This window comes from Neovison vison, chromosome 2 (assembly GCF_020171115.1).
Source record: "Neovison vison isolate M4711 chromosome 2, ASM_NN_V1, whole genome shotgun sequence".
NCBI lineage: Eukaryota > Metazoa > Chordata > Mammalia > Carnivora > Mustelidae > Neogale > Neogale vison.
In genome coordinates, this window is record NC_058092.1 from 44,690,517 (window position 1) to 44,702,950 (window position 12,434).

Below are 12,434 nucleotides of genomic sequence, written 5' to 3' on the forward strand. Positions count from 1 at the left end.
CTACCACAGATATGTTTTATATTCTCACCATAAAAATGTCAAAGTAATGAATAGCAAATAGGACCCACTTGCTGTTCTCTACAGATGTCAGTATATCTGCACACAGAACATGAACCAATTGCTTTTATGGTACAAAGTATACACACACACACACACACACGCACACACATACATACACACTACGTACATGCATGAACGTGCATGCACATGCGCGCGCACAAACACACACACACACACATTTTTGGTGGGGTCTGGCATAATTTCAACACTGATAGTACCAACTGCTCAATAGATAACTGCCATTTTCTCAAAAACAAAGATGATGTACAAACTAATGAAATAGTTTTTACTATTTCACCAAAATATTTGAAATGAAGCAAACACCATGAAGAGTAAATCTTACAAAATGAAAATTACTACTTTTTTAAGTATTATTTTAGCAAAGACAGTCCACTCCAGCGTAAAACTGACCACAAAACCTAAAATACTAATAACAAACTAAGGATTCCTTATTTTACTAATCCTAGACAAGTTTTCATTATACAGATAATGCTATTTCTGCCATCATTAAGTCTTTCTAAAACCAAACACATTGCTCTAGCTTTAAAATGGCTTCTTTTATATTATTGACAATCACAAGGGATGTTTAGCTTGAAATCAGACCAGTTCCTAATTTCTCGTTTCTGGGAAAAACATATACACTCATAATTTCAGGACAAAAAGTAACAGCATTTAACTGAAATAATCAGAGCTATTCTCAGAAGAGACACTAGTTGAGAGAAACATCAACTACTAATATTAAAAACCCAACAAGTAAATAAACACAAACTCAGTACATTCCATAGCGCTAAAGAAGTATCACTTGAGAAAAATACCACTTGGTTTCCTAGCAATGGATACCACTATAAATCAAATTACATCACAAAAAATTCTTGAGGCACTATTCAAATGCTTTTGATAGATGTCAGTTCTTTCATATTTAACTCACTACTCTTCAAGGACTCCAGTTTCTGAAATAGAACATCACAATTTATTCCACTTAGAGCACAAGAAATCTACCAGCCTTGAACTATAGTAGAGAAGGTACTACATGTGACTGGCTCACCATTACACTCCCAACACTTAGCTCAGTGCCTAGCACACAATTGGTGCTCAATTAAAACCTACTGAAAGAATGGCTATTTTTATTAAATGGGATAAAAACCGTTCTGTTGCTCTAACATTTTTAGTTTAACATCTGTTTTTACCACTGGAATTTGAACGAATCATTATTTCATATAAATCTAAAGTTTTTATTCTCAGAACTCCTTAATGATTTTCCATTTAATAAGAATACAAGAAATAGCCATTCCACCCTCTTAAAATGTGCAAAAAGACATGAGAGAGTACTCTACATTCAGCATATACAAATGACAGAAAGAGTCAAGTGGGTGGACTGCTTTTTGGAAACAACAGATGAGGACTGGGTCTGGAGCCTACCAAGAGCCCAACAACCCTGAGTAACACTGCTTCAGTCACAGGAAACAGAGGTGACAAGGGAAGGCTGTGGTGGCCAGATGTGTACCTCTAGTCCATACCTTTGGCAAAGCAAAACAAACAAAACCCCTCTGCTCTAAAGACAGCTGTTTTCCAAATACAGTCCCAGACTTGTGACTATATTTGAGGGTAATCCAAAGGCCAATTAAAATACACTGGAGTCATCCAGAAGAATATGCTAGAACCAATTAACAGGGCAAAATGTTCTGAGATACTCCAAGGCAGAGGAGAGAATGCAGAAAAGCAACTACACAAAAACTCCATCAAAGCTTAACCTCTGACCCAAATGTGGAAAGTCCTACTGAACCACATCTCCTAGATCACAGTTTTCTTATAACTAGAAATAAATGGAAACCATCTAACAAGCAGATAGTCAAATATGAATTCTAGATTAAAAGAAAATTGTTCCCAGTGATATACTAGGAAGCAGTATCCTTTTTTTCTATATTTTGGCTAGTTAAAACACAAATTAAATCATTTTAGTATTTAATTTTTCTCAATAGCAAAGTTTAAAAAATAATTTTGGAGTCTAGGACTTGTGAAATACTTTATTCCTTTTTTTTAAAAAAGCTACTTTCATTTTAATGAACACCATAGTTTTGCTGGTCTTTTAAAATAAAGTTTATATACTTTTTAGAAGTTCATTAAAAATGAAAGAATAGAAAGAGAATCACCTGTGGTCCCATCACCCAAAAATAATAGTATTAATACTTAAGCACCAGCTTACTTTAAAAATTAAGTGTGTATATTTACTGAGAGGCCACATAGCTTTTAATCTCTCAAAGAAGTCAATGAATGAATGAAAAAAAATAACCACAGGTATAGTCCGAGACCTCCATTTTATAGATGGGAAAACTGAGGCTCAGGGAGACAACCTGACTTGCCCAATGATAAAAGTTAGCAGGCAAGAGAAGCCTGAACAAAATATACCACCTTCCAAACCGCTGGCACAATACTCTTCCAAATGTCATTTGACTTCTTATTTCATTTAAAATTCTCTTTCCATCCATTCATTCAGTTGACTCTCTATCCAATCAGGGGTGTCAGAATCACAGAGATAAAAAGAATCCTATTCCTCAAGCCTAATGGAAAGACAGATACGTATAAGGTAAACACGTCTTTTTTAAGTAAAATATGATCACCGCTCTACTTTGAACTTAGGGAAATACGGCTTTGGAGCTCACCTTGAAGAATGAATTGGTGTTAGGCAAGCAGACGGAAACTAGGGTTTGGGGGTGACAGTGGGTCAAGAGACGGCCTCTGAACTGCAAGGCAAAGCATGAAACTGGAAGTCAGGAGATAAGACCAGACGGGTAAGTATGGAGACCTTGAGAGAAAAGAAGTTTGGGTTTTACCTATAGAAAATAAGGAAGCACCAAAAATTTTTGAGCAAGGTTATCCTGTGAGTAGAATCTTCACTGTAGAGAGATCATTCTGGTGTCAGTGAATGGCACGGAGAAAAGGTAAAAAAGGAACATGAACAAAGCCAGAGCAGTAACAGTGGGGATAGACAGAAGGGGTGGGAGTGATATTTAGGTCAGAATTAAGAGGTTGTTCTATAAAAAAAGAAAGAATCCAGAATAAATTAAACAACTGCAAGATGACATTGCCATTTGCAGTGTAGAATTCGTTCATATTTTCTAAGATCTGAAATATATTACAAATTGTTACCAAAATGCTTCACTGTGGATTTCCAACAACAGGTTTCAGAAAACAATTCAATTTTCCACCAAAATTGACAATACAGAGGTGAGAAATGAAAAGAAGGGAAAAAAGCAAAAAAATGTTTTAAAAATTGACCTGTTTATAAAAAGCTAGATTCTAAAAGCACAAAAAGCAGAAACTGAAAAGTCTTTGGCAACAGAATGTCTGACCAATAAGTCCTTCTGAAAAAGATTTTAATTTCAGAAATCATTTTGGAAGCCTACTGATGAAAAAAATGTACCATGCTGTTTACTAAGTTGTGTTTTTTTTAAATAAAATATTCCTAACATAAACAGCATAAACTTCAGTGAAAGCATCTCAAATAGTGTCAATTGAATTTCATAACACAAATAACTGAGATACCACAGGAAAGCAAACTGGGGGCTGAAACAAGGAAGCTCATCTTCAGAAGTGAGAAGACTTTGGGGGGCACCTAAGATATTATTTATCTGTAAGAGGAAAATCAAATCTTCAACTCAGTCCTGGGAAAAGATTCCACAGACCTCTGCATTGTGGCTGAAGCATTTCCATTTCTGGAAAGGTTATCAGGATAAAACTTTGACTTAATTGCATTGAGCTCTTCTCTTCAGAACAAACAAAAATAAACCAAATCTATGGTTATATGTTCCATGACCCAGCTGAAAGTTAACTGGTAAACAAGTAGATTCCACTTCCCTTACACACACACACACACACACACACACACACACACACGAATAAAAAAATATAAGCCACCAATGATGGAAGCTGGGTTTTCCACTGTTGGAGATAGGGAACTCATAAACCTATCATAAAAACAAAAAGGGCACAAAACACTTGGCTAAAAACTCACCATAGAGATTATCAACAATAAACAATAAATGATGCCTCCTACAAATTGCTAATTAACAAATAATGTTCATAAATCAATTGTGACTTAAAAAAATGTTCCAATACTAATAAAAATTCCTATGATAATGAGAATGAGAATTACAAACCTAAAAAAGAAACTAAAACTCCCCAGAAGGAAGGTGAGATAGAACATTAACTCTTCTGAAAACAAAGCACAACTTTCTTAGCCATGCCTGAGCAATCCAGAATCCTTAAACTGAAATGCCCTTCGTGTCTGAATTTCCCAGGTACCTCAAGCTTACCTCTTTATGCACCGAACCTTCTTTTATTCTGTTCAAAAACTAAAACCTTGCTAAACTGTACCACACATTCCTGACTGCTCTTAAACAGGGCATACTGGAATCTTTTCATGGATGCAGCATCATGAAAACCCGCTGTCCTCCAGGGTCGTGAAGGACACAGAACTGTCTCATATGGCCCCATATACACTGGCTGGCCTGCTTTGCCTGAGTCCCCTCTGAAAGTTTTCCTGTCCCCTCCTTTACCACTGAGCTGCTGCTTGTCACTTCTCACTACTGTCAAACGTGCTTTCTAAATGCTCATCACCTCATGTTGGGACTGCTACAAAACCCTTCTAATCTGCCACTTCTAGTTTGATAGGAAACATAACATTAAAATTTATCTGAACTACAGGGGAAAAAAACAAGCTAAAACAATAAATAAGTGAAACACATGCAGTGACTACACTAAAAATGTGCGCATGTTTTGAAATGGTTCACTCTTACGTATTTATGTGTTTACTTCTCTCTGGTGTTCCAAATAGGAAAAAATTCCTGGAAAACTGAACTCCAGACATAAAAAGTATTATCTGGCTAAATCTTCCTAAACACCACGGTTCTCATTAGAAGTGAAAATTTTTCATCTTCACACTCGGTTTCCAATAAAATCAATGTTACATGATACTTGGCCAGTAAGTACAAAAGTAAGTAATACACTGATGTCTGCTATTTAAGTTATACTCAAATGGAAATCCCTTCTTCAAATTGTTAAAACATTAAAAAATTTACTTTTCTAAAGTTGCAACTGATTTTAAGCTAACAGCATTACTATGGTGTATAAAACTGTCACTACCTACTACGATTTCACTAGAACTGTACTCACCAACATGCAAAAGGTATTTCCTTCATGCCAAATTACACTCATTCTAACAGCATATGGCCAGGTAATTACAAGGTACGAAATCAACTGTTAGATGAACTCACAGGCCTAATTCTCAAGGGAGATTCGTATACTAGATTATAAAGAAATTCCTATTGTAAAAATTAGGCTATGCTAATTAATTAACCTTGTAGATTCCCTATTTTTTATTTTATTACTTTCAACTTATTTTTTGGAATTATTTTACTTTTAATTTAAAACCTTTACATGGATTCTTTTTTCTTTAATTTATTAAATCATAGGAAGCCATGATTTGTAAGGTCATGTGTTCAAATCACTAATAATTACTAAAGTTTATTTATTTGATATTTACTCCACACTCAAATGTATGAGGATTGTTATATTTCAGGTAAAAAAGAACATGAATTTTAATATAAACTTGAATATAAGTACTGATACCAAAATTTTAATTCATTTATAATTACCACATACTATCAAAGGAAAGAAAGAGGAGAAATGAGGTAAGTTAAAATAGTGCAAATTAATGTGATTTAGCTATATTAGAGCAGGACCAAGTTTGGGGCTCTAGAAAAAAAAAAAGACAATGAAATCTTGGAACTATTTCTAACAAAATACCTCAAGAAGGAAGTCCACATTAAAGTGGGAACAAAACAAAAATTCCCCATATTTGTTAGATCATGGTATTAAACCACTTGTAGGAAGATTAATTATTACAGAACTAAACAGCTTAAAAAGGTATTTCTAGCAGTCAAGTGAAATCTCCTCACCAAAAAAAAAATCTATTTCAGTATTTTCTAAAAAATAAGACAGTAATAAATAAGTTTTATTACATAATCGTTAAACTGTGTTAAGATGCCCACAACAGCACCTGACTGATTTCTGATCCTCTGAACAGGATCACACTGCTTAAAAGACGGATTCTTCTAGTTCTGTGATGGATAGAACCAGTAGGTATGGCCTTAGCAGTGGCCAGCAGGGTAGGAAACAGTGAAGAATTCTGAGTGAGGCATTGAACATCTGGATAAGTTATCTAGAGCAGCTGTGAGATTTCATTCTCCCAAATAACAGTACAAACTCTTATCTGCCTTAGAGGGGTTTTGAAGTAGTGCTATTCAAAATCTAAACTGGATAGCTTCTCAAAGTGCCTTCCAGACACTGAGACCATGAATTACAGTTATCCAACAACAGTAGTAACGACCAAACACAACTTGTGCAAACCAATACCTAGCAATATCTTAACTGGAGGATACTGAAAAGGTGGCTTTCAAAGCAGTTTTGTGTGTTCTGTTAGAAATGTGGGTGTTTTGGGGGATCCCCCCCCCCTTAGAGATCTCAGTGTTTTATATCTGCATTCTTCCTTTTTCTGAATCAGAAGTTAACTACTTTTGTTTTTGAAATTTTAATTTTTAAACCAAATCCTAATTACAGCATGCACCCAAATTACTAAACTGATTTACCTAACTAAATACATGACCTTGGGAAGTCACTTCTTGTAAAATGAGAGGCTTGCCTTGAGAGGCACTAGAATGTAACCTTCACGTTCACTACTCTACTCCCACCCCCTTGGGGACATGGAAGGCACTGAATGTTTACTGCCTGTCCCCAAATGACAAATATAAATGGAGTCATTTTCTCTTTTTTAACATTTGTATTTTAATCTGTACATTCCCAAATGTTTTGAAGAGGACACTAAACCCAAAATTTCCTATGCATCAAAAATAACTTTATATAATTTAAAATCAGGTACTCATTTTTAAAGAAATAAAACAGGTAGATTATATCAAAGCTGACAAACTTCCCCTGGCTTGTTACGTTCCCTTTTCTTCCTCCCCATTAACCCACTGCTACATCCTGACCCTTCTTCAACTGAAGGGTATAGCTGGGACAGAGAAAGTTCATGGGCCATGCAGGGAGAAGGCCTGGGTTCTAGTCCCATTTCTTCCATTAACTGGCTCTGTGGGGACAAGTCACTTCCCCTTTGGGCCCTGCCAGGCTGCCTGCTTAAACAAAGGAGCTGAACGAATTACTCATTTCTAAAGCCTTCCTCTTTAAAGATCTAATTCTTTCATTCCACCCATCATTCTACTCCTAAATGCCATGACTTAAATGCTTGCCATATTATTCCTTAACTTGTTCAGCAACCTCAAAATTGTCTTTTTCCCCCTCTTTATTTTTCCTTCTTATTCTCAAATGAATCTGATCCTAAAACCATGAGTACAGCAGAGTAAAAAGCACACTGTCCTTAAAGTCAAAGAGCTCAGGTTCAAATCCAGACTGCCACCCATGAATCTTAGCTCTAAAGCAGTGATGTTATGAACAATTTCACGAGGGTTCAAAGAATATATAAAGCACCTAACATACTGGAGATGCTCAACAACAATTAGCACCCTGTCCTATTTCCCAGAATCAAAAAGCCTCCGTTTCCCAATGTCTACAGCAAGACAATGTCTCACCAACCAGTGAGGTGCACAGGTGGCAGGCAGGAGATCTGTAAAGTACAAGCAGAAATTGGTTAAATGTTCTCACTAGGCTCCTGCGTGCCAGTAAAGTGTTTGCCTGTAGCCTGCCCGTATGCTTCTGGGTAAACCAGCCTCAGCCACCAGCACCTTCTGGGCTCTCAAAAAAAATTGGTGCAGCCCCCCCAGGCCAAATCCACAGGTCAAGAGGAAATGAAAACTTGACGTAATTCTTCCAAAAGAACAGATTCTCTGGATTTTACCTGAAAGCAAATTCTTCCGCCTGTCGTTCATGTGAAAAGAAGCCAGGCCCATTTCTATGTGCTTAAATCTACAGGCAGTAGTTAATGTTGGGAGTACCACCAAGCATTATTTAATTTGATTTTTCAATTATAGGCAATGAAAAGGTGTGACCAAAGGAAAAAATACAAATTTCTTGCAAAATGAGGATACACTGAATTTCACAGTTACATCAATACCTTCAGAGAAAGCAACGGTTTTCTTGATTTCAAAACTGGGTCAAAAGTGGAATGAGCAAGTAGAGGAGTGAAGGGGACTTGCAAAGAGAAGCTCATTTCTTTATTTTTTTTTTTTAAAGATTTTATTTATTTATTTGACAAACAGAGAGGCAGTCAGAGAGAGGAGAGAGCAGGCTCCCTGCCGAGCAGAGCCCGATGTGGGGTTCGATCCCTCATGACCTGGGCCAAAGGCAGAGGCTTTAACCCACTGAGCCACCTAGGTGCCCCATAGAAGCTCATTTCTTAAAGTGACTTAAGTATAGTTCCTTAATTATGTGGGACTGCTGTCCCAAATGAGAAATAACATCAATCTTTACTTTCATACGCTGGTCAATGAAAGACCAGAGTTACAGGGTAACTCAGGGCAATCAATAAAGTGTGTGGAAGTCTGGGAACCTAAGAAATCTTGTGAAGAAACAGTTTTTTTGTTTGTTTGTTTGTTTTTGTTTTGTTTTTTGACATGCTACCTTCATTTCCAAGCTACTTCAGCCCAAGTGACTGCTGCAAAAGCACATTATTAGAAGGATAGAAGACAATTTAGTAAAAATTCTTTCAGAAGGCTTAGCTTAAGAATTATCCCAACTCATATCTCTATTTAAAAACACAAAGCCCACTAATCTGAGCTCTTCTGCTATCAGAAAACCAAGCTGCTCTACTTGTCCACCCAAAATGCACTACCCAAGGAATCTGACCAAAATTCTTGACATGAGCTGCCATTTTTCTGCAAAGCAATTATGTCACAGGCCCTGGTGTTTTTGGCTGATCCTTTCTGAAATTGGTTAAAGTCGGTTTTCTTCCCCATTTCTTTGCTCACATCCCAAAGAGGCCTTATTTTCTCCACCCAGACTTGAGATCTGTGCTCAGAGCCATTTGCCTAGATGGCCCTTTCTCCTTAACAGATTCCTGCACTCCTCCCATTTCTCTCCCACCCTGCACCCTCAGTATGACCGCAATCCCTTTTCACCTCTAGTTTTCTCTCATTTCCGACCTTGCCTATGACCAGTACTCCCCCTACCTCGACCTGGTCCCAGCTTCATCCTCCAATGCCAGGCCTCCTCAGCGCCTGTTCCTGACCTGGCCTCAGACCTCTAACCAACTCGGTCCAAATCCCACCTGGCCCTATTAACATCAGTCCTCCCAAACCAGACCTTATTGCAGGTAACCCCCTCCCCCACCTTGTATCAATTACTGTCACCCTCGGTCCGGCCCAGTCCTCTTCATTTTTAGACCCTGTTCAATCTCCTCTTTCTGGCCCTTGACTAAAACCCAAACCCCATTCCTAACCCCAGCAGTTCTCCCCTGACCCTAGCAAAGGGCACTAGCCCATCCCACTTCTTCCCTGACTCGAAAACTCGTGCCTCCCCCACTCCTTCACTGAAAGCCGGTGCTAAGGAAACCGGCGACCCTAACCTAGCCTTCTAGTACCCCATTTCTGACCCCTGATACACGCGTCCTCGCCACCACACACTCCAGGCTAACGCGTCACTTCTCGCCCATCCCAGGTACTAGTCTTGGATCCTCCTTCCCATCCCCGATCTACCGGCCCTGCGGCGTGCTTAGCCCGAAGCCCACGAAACCCCTCCCCACCCCCGCCGCGCAGCCCTGCCCCGCGTCCCTAACGCCCATTCAGCCCGTCCCCTAGGGGTCCCTCTCCCCACTTGACCCCGGCCTGGTGACCTCCGCCCTCGCCGCGTCCGGGGCTCCATTCATTCTCTCGGCCTCCAAGCCAGCCCCCGCCTCACACGCCCTCCGCACTCCCAGCCCAGTGGGGTGTGTCCCCCTGCCCATGGAATTCCGGCCAGTGGCCTCTCCTGCGGGGTCACGGTCGCCCTCCTCACCTCGGCGTCCACCACCTCGTGGTAGGCGGGCGGGGGGTCGAAGCCGCCGCCGCCCCCGGTGCTCCCGCCGCGGGAGGGGCCGCCGCCGCTGTCGCCGCTGCCGTCGCCCCGAGAGCCCCCGCCGGGCCCGGGGCTGGGGCCGCTGCCGCTGTCCATGGGCTCGTAGCCGCCGTAGTCGAGGCCCGGCCGCTCGTTGGTGAGCAGCGCCACGGCCTCGTTGATGTCGTTCTTGGCCAGGCGCAGGGCCTTGCGGATGGTAGCGGGGTCCGAGAAGCCCATGCACAGCAGCGTGGTCATGTGCTGCTCCTCCTCCGATTCCATGGCTCGGGCCTCCGGGCCGCGCCGGCCGGCGGGCGGCGAAGCTGCGGCTCCCGGGCCTGGCGGACCGCGCGCCGCTCCCTCCGCGCAGCCCCCGCGCCCGAGCGGGCCCCTGCGCTGCCGGCCTGCGCGCTCCGCAGCCGCCGGGCCAGGCTGGGCGCGGGCGTGGACGCCGCGAGCCGAGCGAGGGCGGTGGGGAGCTCAGGCGCGGCGGCGGCCCGGCCCAGCCCTGCGCGCCGCCATGTTGGCCTCCTCCTCCGCCTGCGCCTCCGCCTCCGCCTCCTCCGGCCCGCGGGGCCGCGCCTCCGCTCCCGGAAGCGGCCCGGGCTGCCCCAGGCTCGCCGAGGACGGGCGCGGGTGGGGGGTGGAGGGGTGACTTTTTTTTTTCCACTTAGACAGCAAAGGGAGGGGCCGCGCGGCAGAGCGCCTCTAGGGTGAAAGGGCCGCCCAGACACCCGGGCGGAGGCGAGGGAGGGTCCTCGGCCGTCGCCACCGCCCGCCCATTTCTCCAGCAACAGGTTCCCCTGAGAGCGGGACGGGAGGGGGCCGACTGCGGCTCGCTGCGAGGAACGTCCCTGAAGTCCCCAGGCCGTCGGTCCGGCCCAGCCCTGACGGCTGTTCCCCCCGCCTCGCACCCCGAAGCTGCTCAGAGGCCCCGCCGGACTTCTCTCCACGCCTGCCTCGCCCCCGCCCGCACCCCATCCCGGGTGGAATTCATTGGGTCGCGGCTGCACCTCGCCTCCAGCGCGGCCTGAAACACGCCGCGGTCCCGAAGGAAATTCACCCAAGCCCACGGAAATTCGCCCGCCGCGCTGCCTGAAATACACCCCAACGCCCACCTCAATCCCTGCCCACACCCGGCGCATGGACCCACCCGGACCGAAAATCACCCCCACGGATCCCGACCCAGATCCCTCCACGTGCCACGGAAATCACCCCAGCCCAGCTGAAATGGATTCCCAGCCCTCCCTGAATGTTCCGTCTGTCACTGGCCACCCGCACCCACCAAACATGACCGAACGCTACCAAACTCTTAACAGTGAAAAACCCTGGGCGTCTGAAACGTGTTTTTACAACCTACACTCTAAATCCCAGCGCTCTCTATGAAAACCTCGGAAAAACCCAGACTGCATCACACGCCAGCCAGAGACGCCTCAGGAAGCCTTGGACCTCTGCTCCCCTCCGGGTGCTGACCCACCTACCCACACTGCCGCATCATCGTTTGGCTCAGGATTCTGTTTCTGCCCTTTGAGCGAGAATCCTACCCACTCGATTTCTGCCCTTTACGGGAGGACCCCCTTTAAGCATTCCTCTTCCCTTTGAGGCCTGCTTGCTTTGCTTTCTCTTTCCACCTTTAACATTAACACCTGGGGGCTGCGTCCAGTTTCCTTGACTCTGCCATCCAAGCCCTGGCCCTTGCTATTTTCACCCTTGAATTTCCTTTAATTCATGCTTCTAGGTTCTTCCCCCACCATATCCCAAGATCCTGATGCCTTTTTTCTTTCTTTCTTTCTTTCTTTCTTTCTTTTTTTTTAATCTCACTACATATTTGTTAATTCAGTTCATCTCCTACTGCCTTCACCCTGGTTTCTTCCAGAACTCTGAAGTCCACCAACTAACCTTTCTCATCCCATCCAACCCTTCCTTGTAGCAACCCAGCACTCACTAAAATCTCCCCGTATCCCAAATCTTAAATTAGTGTCAGTACCCAGAAAATTTCCCCCATTAGCGTCTTTACCCCTGAACCCCAGAGAACCTTGCCTAATACTTGCTACCTATATTTGCAAACACCAGCAATTTGATTTACAGGGTGAATTTATTGCCCTTGTTTACATTTATTAAATTCATTACTGTCGTTTACGTTTAAATGAAATAAGTGTATTTGTTGTACTGATTAAAAGCTGTATTATAGAACAAAGAATAGGCCTTATACCCAAAGGAAGTAATGTCTCTTAATTTGTGAATGAAAATAACAAAACAAATCCTTACATTACACCAGGATCTTTATTTTTGAACAATAACGAAAGAACCTGCTAAGGAAAAATGCCTATAAC

At 42.9% G+C, this 12,434-nt stretch overlaps 1 protein-coding gene across 3 annotated transcripts in view; it reads right to left on the reverse strand.

Moving 5' to 3' along the window:
• Nucleotides 1–11,598, reverse strand: part of USP24 (ubiquitin specific peptidase 24) — a 138,638-nt gene extending 127,040 nt beyond the window's left edge. For 2 of the 3 annotated variants that reach the window (XM_044238323.1, XM_044238322.1), the window contains exon 1: nucleotides 10,063–10,444. In XM_044238323.1, the coding sequence (XP_044094258.1) occupies nucleotides 10,063–10,383 (321 nt within the window). In that variant the 5' untranslated portion in view covers nucleotides 10,384–10,444. Of the gene's footprint in view, nucleotides 1–10,062; nucleotides 10,445–11,582 lie in introns of those variants that run through there. The other variant, XM_044238324.1, reaches the window with a different exon arrangement.
• Between the last annotated feature and the right edge of the window lie 836 nt (nucleotides 11,599–12,434).